This window comes from Alligator mississippiensis, chromosome 1 (assembly GCF_030867095.1).
Source record: "Alligator mississippiensis isolate rAllMis1 chromosome 1, rAllMis1, whole genome shotgun sequence".
Taxonomy (NCBI): domain Eukaryota; kingdom Metazoa; phylum Chordata; order Crocodylia; family Alligatoridae; genus Alligator; species Alligator mississippiensis.
This window is the reverse complement of record NC_081824.1, coordinates 126432979-126447478: the sequence shown is the minus strand read 5'-3', so window position 1 is coordinate 126447478 and position 14500 is coordinate 126432979. Positions and strand designations below refer to the sequence as shown.

The 14500-nt window shown below is 42.8% G+C and overlaps 1 protein-coding gene across 6 annotated transcripts in view; it reads right to left on the bottom strand.

Annotated features, from left to right (window-relative positions):
- Positions 1–14500, bottom strand: part of ADGB (androglobin) — a 299037-nt gene that overhangs the window by 245920 nt on the left and 38617 nt on the right. For 5 of the 6 annotated variants that reach the window (XM_019488363.2, XM_019488361.2, XM_019488358.2 and 2 more), the window contains 2 exons: positions 9957–10028; positions 6724–6933 (listed from right to left, as the gene is read on the bottom strand). In XM_019488363.2, the coding sequence (XP_019343908.1) occupies positions 6724–6933; positions 9957–10028 (282 nt within the window). The remainder of the gene's footprint in view (positions 1–6723; positions 6934–9956; positions 10029–14500) is intronic. The other variant, XM_019488359.2, reaches the window with a different exon arrangement.

Here is a 14500-nt window from a genome sequence, read left to right as displayed (position 1 = left end):
TGAGCAATATACATCGACCCTCATCAAGACGGAATCGAAGGATGAGGAAGTAGAAGGATTGTGGGTTAGATTACATGGGGGGCAAGGAGAAAGGGATTTGGTGGTAGGGGTCTGCTACAGACCCCACCCCAAGGGGAAGAACTAGATTTGGGGCTCCTAAGGCAGCTCTCGGAGACCATAAAAGCTAAAGAGGCGGTAGTCATGGGGGACCGAAACTACCCGACATCTGCTGGAAGATGCAGACAGCAAAGTCCCACCGTTCACGCAGGTTTCTAACCTGTGTACAGGACCTCCACCTGACACAGGAGGTACACAGTCCCACTAGGGGGAATGCCATACTGGATCTGGTACTGGCATCAGGGGATGACATGGTAGGGGACCTACAGATTGGTGGTCATCTGGGGGACGAATTCACCAGAAGTGATTCTTCATAAAACATCGAGTGGGTAAGGTAACTAGTAGGGTAAAAGTGCTAGACTTTAGGAAAGATGATTTCAATGAACTCAGGCGATTAGTCAAGGACGCACTGCAGAGTAGGAGTTTTGAAGTGATGGGAGCCCAAGAAGGGTGGCTGTGCCTTAAGGAAATGATCCTTCAGGCACAAAGGGAGACAATCCTGATGCGTGGAAAAGAAGGAAAGGGGCCAGGAGGCTTCCTTGGCTGACCAGAGAAATCCAGGGCAGCCCACGGGCGAAAAAGGGGGGCAACATAAAAAATGGAAACAGGGAGAGATCACCAAAGAGGAGTATACCTCCTCTGCTCGCGCTTGTAGGAAGGCAGTTAGACAGGCCAAACCTACCATGCAGCTGAGGATGGGATCCCAAGTTAAGGATAACAAAAAATTGTTAGATCGTGCCTGACTAATCTAGTCTCTTTCTATGACCAGGTTACGAAACGCCTGGACACAGGAGGAGGGGTGGATGTCGTATACTTAGACTTCAGGAAGGCCTTCAATATGGTATCCCACCCCATACTGGTGAACAAGTTAAGAGGCTGTGACTTGGATGACTACACAGTCCGGTGGGTGGCGAATTGGCTGGAGGGTTGCATCCAAAGAGTCGTGGTCCTTGGACCGATACTCTTTAATGTCTTCATCAGCGACTTGGATGAGGGAGTGACGTGTACGCTGTCCAAGTTTGCGGATGACACAAAGCTATGGGGAGAAGTGGACATGCCGGAGGGCAGGGAACAGCTGCAGGCAGACCTGGATAGGTTGGACAAGTGGGCAGAAAACAACAGGATGCAGTTCAACAAGGAGAAATGCAAAGTGCTGCACCTAGGGAGGAAAAATGTCCAGCACACCTACTGCCTAGGAGATGACCAGCTGGGTGGCAAGGAAGTGGAAAGGGATCTTGGAGTCCTAGTGGACTCCAAGATGAACATGAGTCAGCAGTGTGATGAAGCCATCAGAAAACCTAATGGCACTTTATTGTGCATCAGCAGATGCATGACGAATAGGTCCAAAGAGGTGATACTTCCCCTCTATCAGGCGCTGGTCAGACCGCAGTTGGAGTACTGTGTGCAATTCTGGGCACCGCAATTCCAGAGGGATGCGGATAACCTGGAGAGGGTCCAGAGAAGGGCCACTCGTGTGGTTAAGGGCTTGCAGGCCAAGCCCTACGAGGAGAGACTAGAGAACCTGGACCTTTTCAGCCTCCGCAAGAGAAGGTTGAGAGGCGACCTTGTGGCTGCCTATAAATTCATCACGGGGGCACAGAAGGGAATTGGTGAGGTTTTATTCACAAAGGCACCCCCGGGGGTTACAAGAAATAATGGCCACAAGCTAGCAGAGAGCAGATTTAGACTGGACATTAGGAAGAACTTCTTCACAGTTCGAGTGGCCAAGGTCTGGAACGGGCTCCCAAGGGAGGTGGTGCTCTCCCCTACCCTGGGGGCCTTCAAGAGGAGGTTAGATAAGCATCTAGCTGGGGTCATCTAGACCCAGCACTCTTTCCTGCCTATGCAGGGGGTCAGATTCGATGATCTATTGAGGTCCCTTCCGACTCTAACATCTATGAATCTATAACATAATAACAGGTACTAACTTAATGCACCATAATTATGGCGCATTAATGACATGCCCAGAGAATGTTTGTTAAAGTAAGCCATATATACTTGAGCAGTATAGGCTGGAGGGAAATTGGAAAACTCAGCAAATTCAAAAAGATCCACAGCCAGTCTGTGCCATCATTCTCCAACTTCCTGAGTCTCCCCCAGGCAGCACAGGTGAGTGCTTGTTCTTGTGCTTTGCTATGTAAATAATAAAAGGTCAGGCTGTAGTCCTATCTCTTGTGTCTTTTATCAGTAGCCAACCTACCAGAAACCTGTATTCCAGGTAACATTCTGCACATCTTCTGGAAGTAGAAGCAGTCTCACTAAAAAAGGAAGTGGCATAACACAGCTGCTTCAGCAGTGTTATGTCAGTGAAAGGCAGCAACATGTAGAGCTTTCCAAGCTCGCTCTGCCTTTGCCACCTTCCAATCAAGAAACAGTTTAGCCACATCAATCTAGTGATGCCTCAGCTATGCCAGGCTAGAAGGTGGGTACTCCCACCAGTTTATGGCCAATTATATATGTTCTCGTCCATAAAATAAACCCTTACATTTTTTTCCAGACTAATAACACCCTGACAGTTCTTTCAGTTCAACTAGTCTTCCTCTTTTGGACAGAACTTCCCAACAGTCCTTATTTCTTGGGAATTCTGCTACTCTTCAGTAACTCCTCACCAAAATCTCACTCCATGAACAAGTGGCCCTCAAATGCCTGTCTGGGTGGTATTTGGTAGATCGCCCCATGAACAACTCATGCCCCTAGTGGCTGGGGGGGCACAGCAGCCGTGGTGGGAGCGCCGTGGCAGCAAGTGGGGGAGCCGCTGGCGCTGGTCAGTCGTGAGGGGTGGGGTGGGGTGTGAACCAATCAATAAAAGACAATATTTTTTTTGTCAAGACCAGAAAACCTTGTTTACTGGCATTTTCAGTGTCTAATGTTTTATCAATAGTTCTGAATGAACCATTCCATTCATTTGTCTGTGACTGAAAACAGGCTATACAGCCAATCTGTATAGTTCACTGGGTCAACGTTTTTTTCCAACTCTTTAGAATTTCCCCAGGTTTCCAAGTTTTGCTAAAAATCACCAAACTTGGGTCAGAGAGCTCCTCAGCTCATTTTTTAAAGACTTCCAAACATAAATAATCCAGGTCTGAAAATGTTAGATTTTACAAGATGCAGCCTGCTATTGCACATTAACTTTGTTCCATCTACAACATCATATGGTCCATCCCAAATATAGAGCAGACCTATCATTTGAAAATTTCTGCATTTTGTGCCTCACTATGATGCTACTGATTGATTTTCCCATTAGCATCTAAGAAGAGAGATATTTGAGTTACTGTTCTTTTCATTTCCAATCTGCTTAAAATGTCTTATTATTTTTAAACCTATTAGCCATTCGTATTTCATTGATGTCCTTAGATTCCCTTATCAATTTGTTACATTTTTAATTTATAAATTTATTCAATGACAATAATTTCCCCGTTAATTAACTTTAATATCAGTTTTTTATGGCTTAGCTTAGCCTTCAGAGAACCTTTTAATCAAGGTATTTGCGCACCATAAATTTTGTGTGTCCACAGAATTGTGAATTTTTGGATGTCCAGCAAGATGTCCTTGAACAACTCGAAGATCCCACTAATAATTACCACTTTAAAGTTTATGTTCCCAGATAGTTATGCCAATAATTGGTATAAGGGTTTAGGAAATTTCCAGTTATATTGATTAGTGCCATACTCCTTTGGTAGAAAGATACTGTAACTGGATTGTGATCACTACTACTAAGCAACTGCTAATTATTAGGTCAGTGATCAATTGGTCTTTGTCTGTCAGAATAAGGTCCAATTACTGATAATCTCTGCAGGACTTTGTGTTGAGAAATCATCATCTATCATTTTAAAAAACTTTAAGGAAGTCTTGTTAATGGCTGCATGAAATGTCCAGCAAATGTCTCTCAGGTTGAAGTCTTAAGTACTCATTACCTCTAATGGTAATGATGTCAACAGCTACTTAAAAGCAAGTACACTGAGCTTTTTGGACAAGGACTTCATTGCTAATCCTAATACCCTAGAGGTTTTGGCTATTAATCTAAATCGACGGCACGTTTGCATCTAGTCTCAATATTATATCCCTCAATCCACAAAATTAGAAATATTTTGCATAATGTCTTTAAATGCTTCATTTAAAACTAGTTTCACATTTTTTTAAAGATTGTGCTGGATTTATTAATTATATAATTGTGCTCTTTTTCTGGCAAAATAATTGCTTCTCTCATACTATTCTGATGTTTTCCCTTCTCTCTCTCTCTCTCTCTCTCTCTCTCTCTTTTTTTTTTTTTTTTTTTTTACTCAGCACCCTCTTCTGTAAAATGTCTCTTTCCAGGATAATTGGTGGTGGGGTGAGGGAAATCACTTAAGGATGCTCCAGATGGTCAAGTTTCACTACCCTTTGTTAAAATTTCTACTTAGCACCAGTGGAATGAATAGTATATTGTTTTAAGTTTTCTTAAATGATGTGAATAGTACTGAGTGCCATCTTTTTCATCTTAAAAGAGAAAAGGAATATTTGCAAATTATAAATTATAAAATGTTTTAAGGGTACTATAATCACCACAACCCCCTCCCCCCCCCCTCAATTCAAGGCAAATGGAATTTTCTAGTAGGCTCTCAAATATTAAATAAATGCCTGATTTAACCTTTAAAAAATTGTTCAATATTTTCATATATACATATATTCACACTAGAATTGGGGCCTTACTTCTATAGTCAAATTTGAAAGACCTAGTTAATTTGCCCCTCTAACTTTTTAAGAGTCTCTGGTAGAGTTAAAGTTCTAAGTTATACTTCTCTGCTAGACATGAAATATGTAGCTGGCTTACAAAATCAGAATCAGGAAGGCATTCTACTTTGTCTGTGTAGATGAGTGTCACAGGCCAGTAAGGTGCCCGCTCCTAGAAGAGCAGAAATTGCTTGAGGAGAGATCCCAAAGAGAAAGACAGAAGCCCAGGTGCAGGTTACCAGGGCAACAAACCACAGGGCAAATAAGCCTGCACCTGCACGTGGTCAGCTGACCAGAAGGGGCAGGGCCCTGGGCCCACATGAACCCCAGGCTGGAACTAGGGAGGGCAGTTCCCTGCTAGCAGCCAGAAGTGAAGGAGCCTCCAGGGAGGAAGTTCCCAGTGATGCAGCAACTGCCTGATATGCTGCACCTAGGGCTAATGGGGCTCCATGAGCTCCGCAGGTACCCTTGCCTACTAGACACTTAGTGCCAGGGATGAAGTTCGATGCTTTTAAAGGGGCAGAGCACACCCTGGTCTTTTGTATTATGTTATAGCCCAGGGGCTTATATTTGTTTGCTGTTTATAACACTGGTGGTTTGGGTGAGGCTATTTGGGGAAAGAGGAGGCCTCACTGGGGCCCCACTACAGTGTGGGGAGCCCGGCGCCAGTGAGGGCATGGCATTTTGAGGGCACAGACCCCAGTACCAGTGAGGGCGCGACACTAGGGGCACAGAGGCAGAGGAAAGAGACAGGGCTGCAGAGAGCCCAGGCACCAGTGAGGCACAGAGACAAGGCTGCGGAGAGCCCAGAGAGGACAAGGGGGCCAAATCACAGCAAGGCCTAGACCGGACAATGTCAATGCCATTTGTGATGCTTAGGGCGTGGTAAAGGGACGGTTGGAGCCACGCATGTAGCCCATAAGGCTGGGGTGTCCTGGGACATCTATTTTGAAATGGGACCCACAAGGGGTCCAGGACCCCTGGGGTTCAGGGAAGTCCATCAGGACCATGCTCAAGTAGGCTTAGAGGCAGCCTCCCTACTCATTACCATTACATCAAGACGTGGCGGGTGAGAATAGAGGGTGCCCAGCAGGCCATACTGGCACGGTTGAGGGGGCCTAGGGGTAACACGGCCATCCTTGAGGACTCCATCCCATGACAATGAGTAGTTCTTCTATACTTCCAATGAGAAGCTAGCACCAAACTCATGCTCCTACAGAAGTGAACTCTATCAGTACTTTACCTCACAAAAACAAACATTTGTCGTCATTTTCATCTCAATGGGACCCACTTACATGACTCCAGAGACAGATCTTCAGTTATCCTGGTGGCATATGGCTCCCCTCATTCCATGTATATTGGGAATTTTAACCTAAGATGCTGATATGTCTCTACGTGCTCAAAATTTCACTTCTTCCCATCTTCATAAGTCATATGTCTCAACAGGACTCCTAGAGTAGATAAGACTTCTACAGGGGCAGTAGCATAAGGATTTTTGGTTTCCTACAAAATACCTTAGTGGTTAGAAACCTTGTTCAGAAGATGAAAGATTTACATTCTGGACCCTTGTCAGCCTCAGTAGCCTTAAATCCATGCATATGGAGTCTCAGCAGAGTACCCTAATTGATCAGGTATGGGGTGGACATGTCACTGCAAACTGCTGAGATACTAGAACAGTTCAAAACAGGTCACTTAAAAATAATAATCTAAAACGGTATTTTCAGTTCCTCAATTTTGTAGTAGAGAAGGACCAAATCACTTTTTCTTCAATTCATCAAAGTATGTGGGTAAAAAAAATACTTACTTGGACAACTAAAAAGGTTATAGCATGTCCATATTGCCTTCAGGAACTGTGCATAAAAAGAACTTTTTATATAAAGGAAGACAATCACTTACCATCCAATAAAGCTTCACCACATATTTTCCATAGCTATTGTACAGTGGCATATGTCCCTTGATAGCTTTGCATAAGGCATATATATGTTCCCATGGCTTCCAAAAGAGTGCAGGTGTTTCATTTATATTAGTTTTGCCATCATTAATTAAAACATTTGCATTATATAGCCTCCATGCAGCGCAAATTTCACTTATTATCCATCTCATCAGCTGAAAATAGAGAAAAGTCAGAAAACAGACTCAAGTTTTCCACCTGAAATATTTGAAGGTTGATATTAAATTACATTAAATTAATAAAAGACATGATAGTTCCAAATATTAAGTGTCAATTAACATTAATTGACAGAATATAAGTTAACACATGCCATCAAAAATTAATTTTATGCTTCGATTGTTTTGATTTATAAATCAGAAGATCTGAAAAGTCATGCTGAAAGTTTAAAGTTTATACTACAAAGACATTATCTCTAAAAGTACAGCCTAAGTGTAAGGGGCTCAGTTTTGTACAGAGTGCAATCAGTATTTTATGGCATTTAATTTCATTTCAAGAAAATGCACGTATCTACTACAGAGCAATAGTCTATCAGCAGAAAGATTGTCCACTTCATTAACCAAATCAGGATTCAAAAATATAATAAGCCCTATATAAGCTGGTACTAATCAAAAGAGAAATGCTAACAAGTTTTGTAAAATATGGAAGCTGTCTTTCTTATAACTGGATCACACATTCTGTATCATATACTTATGATATCAGGTGCAAATTTCGCTGGAAGGATTTTCTCAATCTTTTTTCTTAAATATGCTAGATAGGGCAACTTAATATCATAAAATCATACAATCATAAAACATTAGGGAATCATAAAACATTAGGGTTGGAAGAGACCTCAGGAGGTCATATAGTCCTGCTCAAAGCAGGACCATCACCAACTATATCATACCAGCCAGAGGTTTGTCAAATTGGGCCTTAAAAACCTCCAAGGATGGAGACTCCACCACCTTTCTAGGTAACCCATTCCAGTGCTTCATCACCCTACCAGTGAGAAAGTTTTTTTTCCTAATAGCCAACTTAAACCTCCCTGTCTGCAACTTGAGACCATTGCTCCTTATTCTGTCAACTCTCACCACTGAGAACAGTCTAGCTCCATTCTCTTTTGAACCCCCCCCCCTCCCCCCTTCAGGTAGTTAAAGGCCGTAATTAAATCCCTCCTCAGTCTTCTCTTCTGTAGACTAAATAAACCCAGTGCCCTCATCCTCTGCTCAGAAGTCATGCCCCTAGCCCCCTAACCATTTTTGTTGCCCTCTGCTGAACTCTCTCCAACTTGTCCATATCCCTTCTATAGTGGAGGGCCTAAAACTAGACACTGTACTCCAGATGTGGCCTCACCAGTAGAGAATAGAGGGGAATAATTACTTCCCTTGATCTGCTAGAAACGCTCCTACTAATGCATCCCAGTATGTCATTAGCCTTCTTAGCAACAAGGGCACATGCTGACTCATCTATCTTACTGTCCACTGTAAGTACAGGTGCACTGATATATCTGTCCATATCGTATTGGAACTGATAAAAGGAAAATTGACATTACCAGCAATTGGCTTTTTTGGCTAATGTAGCTGATAATATCACCAATAAATGCTGCGTGCATGCACGCAAGCCACAGTATGTATGCGACTAGGAATGCAGCCCAGTGGCTTGGAGAGCAGCATCTGGCTGGTAAGTCTGTGGGGGGCAAGGGGTGTGGAGAGTGCAACTCAAGGCCCACACAGTGAGGGAGGGAGTGTGGCTGGGGCATCCAGGGGGCGCAGGAAGAGGGGGGGAGCTCTCGCCATTGCGCACACTCCCAGGAGAGGCACAGGGGGGCATGCACTCCCCAGATTTGTGCACGGGGCAAGGGCGGGCTGCCTGCCCACTGCAGGCTCAGGGACAGGGGTTGCACTGGCCTCTTCCCTGCAGGGAGGCTGAACCAGAGCTGTGCTCAGGGCAAGTGGGCGGGTGGGCAGGGGTGGTGCTGGGAGTCTCCCTCCCTGCTAGGAGCCTCCCTCCTCCATACACCCTCTTCTAGCACCATTGCCACCCACCCCAAGCTCAGCCCTGGCCCAGCCCTACCGCCAGCAAGAGGCCAATGCAGCTCCTGGCCCTGAGCCCATAGCGGGCAGCCCGCCTTCACCCTGAACACAAATCTGGGGGCCACATGCCCCCCATGCCTACTGCGGGGGTGCATGTAGTGGTGGGAGCCAGCCCCTTGCACTTCCTGGACGAGCTGCCCATGGCTCCATCCCACGGCCTGCCCCACCGTAGCTGGGCAGCAGCAACCCCTGACCCTGCATCAGCCTCAGCCCCACTCTCTCCCTTACCATGGGAGCCTTGATCTGCCCTCAGCGCACCCCTCCCTATGCCCCTTCCTCCCCCACAGACTTACTGGCCAGATGCTGCTCTCCAAGCTGCCAGGCTCCATACTAGCTATCAGATCGATATTGGCTGATATGGCTAGTTAATAATCAGCCATCAGTATCAGCCCAAAAAATCTTCATCAGTGCAGCCCTAACTGTAACTCCCAGGTCCTTTTCTGCAAGGCTTAGAGAATTAAGCCTCTGTTTTATTTATGTTACTCAACTATGGTTTAATCAATTAAACAGGAATATGACTACTTTAAAACTAATTATTCTATAGCACAGATTTCCTGCCCTAAAGAAATGGTGATATACATGTAAAGAAGAAATAATACATGAAATACATAACTTAAAATTGTATGCCTAGAAACGTACTTTCATTTTTATTAGTATTTCTGTCATCTCTGTTGGTCAAGTTGAAACTGACAGCCTTTGATTTGACTTCTCTGAGCACTACTTAAAATGCTGTTTGTGGGAATAAATTTAACCTTAAATGATAATCTGTACTTCCACGTGAATATAAAAATATGTCCTTATTCTTTTCTTTTTTGACCTTTTATCATAAACATATGTTAACTTTCATCAAGTATTAAATCTTAGTCACAAATTAGATTTGTTTTCTTTAAAAAAATGTGTTTGGTCAGCCTTTTATCATGATCTATATATTTATACTTTCAAATTCTAATAGTAGCTAACCATTATTAAAATTGTATTTGATTCCTGAGAAAAGGCTGTCTTGCATGTTTTTCCTACTGAAAAAATGCCCACAATTCATTTCCCATGCCCCCTATATTGTAGGATCAGTCATTTTTTTAAAAGTGAGCTACCATCCATTTTCTACATACCTCACTACCAAATAAGTGTTCATTTCCTGAAAAAAGGTCAAACCAACTTTCATTTTTCACTACCACAGGAACCTGAAAGAGAGGAGGTTTTGCTTAAATGCCTATCATTATTTCATTGAAAAGACTAAATATCAATGAACAGAAATAGCACCCTATAAGTGTAATACTGCACAAATCCTAAATGTGTCAGTGCATAGTTAAGTGTATAGACAGACATAAGAGTTGTTAGCAATATCAAAGAATACCAATAGAAGTTGTTACTATGGAACTGTTACATCTGAAGGATAGTGTAGAAGCACCGCATATAACCCACACTTCCCCCCTGCCCCGGGTAAAATTGGGGTTTACATTATATGCAGAGAAAAGGGCTCCCCATACAGTGGGGGGTGGGTGAAGGAGTAACATTAATTTTTTGCAGCTCTGGGAACATCACCTATTAATGCTGCCCCCTCTCCCCATCACAGCTGAAAATCAGATCAGGTAAGCATGCATAATTAGCCCATGGCTGGGGCACCAGGTGCAACCCACACTCAGGTTAAACCCATGTACTAGTTCTGCAGCCATCTTCTGAGTCTGACCCAGCATGCCAAGTTTGGGACCATATACTGAGTCAAGGACCACATGTCAAGTCCAGGACTACATTCCAGGTCAGACCCAGCACATGGCTCCCGAGTGCCCAGTGCCCACATGGCCCAGTGCAGGCATATTGGATGGAGTCCCATTGTGCAGCCCCAGCACCAGCATGCCAGATCAAGCCCTTATCATGCAGCCCCAGTGTTGGCACACCAGATTGAGCCCCCAGCTCTTAGCCCCAGCATGCAACACTCAACCACAGAGACCCCAGACTTCAGGTACTTGGCTCTACTCCAGGGTAAATTCTTTTTTCTTCTTGGGATTTTTTGAAAAATAGGGTGCATATTATATGTAAGAAAATATGGGTACAAGTGTAGCAAATTCCCTGAAACTTTAACATTTATCTCATTCAGGATCAAGGTTACAGAAATGTAGATAAGCTGTAAGAATACAGCATTGTGCAGATATAACAGTTATATCATAACAGAGAGGAGCCAGGTAACTTTAGGCCAGTCAGTCTTACCTCCATCCCTGGGAAAATACTAGGAAAAAATCATCAAAATGCATATTTGTGAAAGCCCAGCAGGGGAAACGATGCTGAAAGGAAACCAGCATGGGTTCATCACAGGTAGATCCTGCCTGACAAATCTTATAGCCTTTTATGACCAGGTCACATACTGCTTTGCACAGGAGCGGAGGCCGATGTCATCTACCTGGATTTTAGGAAAGCTTTCAATACAGTTTTGCATCCTATTCTCATTGGGAAGCTAACAAGCTGTGGAGTGGATGCCTACACAGTTAGGTGGGTGGCTAACTGGCTTAGGGACCCCACCCAGAGAGTGGTGGTTGACGGGTCATTCTCGACCTGGAAGGAGGTGGGCAGTGGGGTCTCACAGGGTTCAGTCCTTGGGCTGGTGTTATTTAATATCTTCATCAGCGATTTGGATGAGGGTGTGGTGAACACCCTCTCCAAGTTCGCGGATGATACCAGATTATGGGGCAAAGTTAATACACCAGAGGGTAGGGAACAGTTAGAGGCTGACCTGGACAGGTTGGATCAATGAGCGGAACGTAATAGGATGCAATTCAACAAAGATAAATGTAAGGTATTCCATCTAGGAAGGAGGAATCCCCAGCACACCTACAGGTTGGGGGATGTCCTCCTCAGCAGCTCAGAGGCTGAGAGAGATCTTGGAGTCGCAGTTGACTCCAAGATGAACATGAGCCAGCACTGTAACGAGGCCATCAACAAAGCCAATCACACCTTGTTGTGTATTAGCAGATGCATGACCAACAGATCGAGGGAGATGATGCTCCCCCTCTATGCAGCATTAGTCAGGCTGCAGTTGGAGTACTGTGTCTAGTTTTGGGCACCACACTTCAAAAGGGACATGGAGGATCTGGAGAGGGTTCAGAGGAGGGCCACTCACATGATTAGCACTCTCTGTGAAAGACCCTATGAGGAGAGGTTCAGAGATCTGGATCTCTTCAGCCTATACAAAAGATGGCTGAGGGGTGACCTTGTAGCTGCCTATAAATGTATCAGGGGAGAACAGCAGGGAATTGGGGATGCGGTGTTTACCAGAGCACCCCAGGGAGTAACTAGGAATAATGGGTGCAAACTAGTGGAGAGTAGATTTAGATTAGACATAAGGAAGAAATGTTTAACAATAAAGGTGGCCAGAGTCTGGAATGGGCTTCCAAGAGAGGTGGTCCTATCACCTAACTTGGAGGTTGTCAAGCCTCCTCTTGAAGATCACCTGGCTGGGGTCATCTGACCTTGGTCCTCTTTCCTGCTAGGGGCAGGGGTTCGGACACGATGATCCATTGGATCCCTTCTGACTCTATATGAATCTATGAATCTATAACCATCAATGTGTACCCTTGAGCAGTAGCTCTGTCTCCATTTTTAATTCAGCTAAAAATATGTTTGTCCATACAATAAAAGAATGTCAAGTCATCTGCTTCAAAATTTTTAAGAAAAACACAGAAAATGACAAAACAGTGTAAATGTTTAAAACTTAAGTTAATCACTATTAAACTGCATCAAAACCTTCTTTAAAAAGTGATACTTCTCAAAAACCAAAACCAAAAAGGATTTGCGTAAAGGATAACTGATGCTCTCAACATACTCATAAGTATTTGCAGCTCTGCATTATGAAACTTATATGCTAATTTTCTGTTACAGGGTTTTAGTGGTCACCAATAAGAGTCCAAAAATAATTTTTCCTCCAATTCCAAATTAGTCAAATGTATTCTGTGCTGCACTGAATTAGTTAAGACAGTTCTCTTTTCTAGATGTTATACATGTCTTGCTTATATAACTCAGGGTGAAACTGACCATCAGATTTGGCTTGGTAAGGAACTGTCCTTCCAATCAGATTGGGAAAGGACCTTAAGAGTTTATAGCCTCTGTAACAAGGAGCATAATTCCAAGAGAGGAACCATGTGGCCATATGTTGCTTAATCAAATCATTGACACAACATGGGTCTCAAGAATTGGTAGCACCTGAGTCGCTCAATTCTCTGTCAGTGATGCACAATAATTTTGCCTCTTGAGGACTGAAATGTTTTAGCCTATGTAAAGGCCTGAGGCCTAATATTGGGATATCTGAATGAAATGTACTATCCTATGATATACAGGAGGCCAGAAAACATGATCTTTCTGGCTTTGAACTCTAGGATGAAATATTAACTGTAATAGATTTGTTCCTTTTATTGTACAACATTCAACTACAGCTTTAAAAACAATCACGTACAAATAATTTTAGGGGTTCTTTTTTCTACGTCTTGAAAGAAACTGCTTCATTTCTCACAGGTGGAAATGAGTCTGTAAAACAACTATGATAAACTTTAATATACCAAGGATGCTGAAAAACAAAAGGGAAACACCGGCATATTTCCAAAGGAAGATAGTTTATATTACAGCTGGATCTAACAACTTGAGTACTTTTTATGATTATTAGATTAATTGAAGGTATATTATTAGAGAGGGTCCAAGAGAATTATTTTCTACCAACATATCAAAAAAATTCTTGAATAACTTGCCACTGAGAATTGTATTTTACAAAATACAGAATTACACCCCTGTTTTTAATGAAGTTGATGTAAATTTTGCTATGGCATTCAATAAGAACACTCACTTTATTTGCATAAATGTAGCACAACAGTTTACAAAGATGTAGACATCTGGGTCTGAGTCATCACCAGAGTGTAATATATGCTGATGATCTACTTAGCAAACCCTGTCATTTTTATCTCTATTCGTTTTATAATTTATCCATTGTCAAAACAGCCTTTCCAGAACTAAGGATTTACAAGTGATTACACGTTTTGTAATTTTAATAATTGTAAGAGGAATAAGTTGACTCAATACCCAATTGACTTCAGATACTGAAAATTTCCTTCCAAAGCCTACAACCATTATGAGGTATGGAATTGGGCAATACAAGTACTGTGATATTAGTTTTGCAGAGCTGCTGTATAGTATGCGATGAAGGTTGTCTTAATTCAGCTAGGACTATCATTCCTCTGAGATAATTAATGGAAAAACTGATTATTTGCTTGTACAGTAGAGTGTTATCTAGAAAGTCAATAAAATAGAAGGTTTTGTATTAACAAAACCATCCGTCCACTTTCAGATTTTGGTCTTCAGTGAGATAACTGTGCATTGCTTATTTAGGGTGCTCTGAGATTTTAAAACATTACCCAAGAGTTCAATTTCTTGTTGGTTTTTCCCCCCATACTTCCTGTACAATAATTATTTTCAGAACTTCACACTGAGTGAGATGTTTGATTAACAGAAAAACTGATTTTCTAGAATAATGGTGACACTATTTTGGATAATCAATGTTCTATTGTGGTTTACATTTCTGCTTTCATCATTCTAGGATCATATGGTTAAATAATAATCACATGAAATGAGATTTTTACTACAGGAGTGACAGTGAACCTCAAAAGTTTTATTGTAC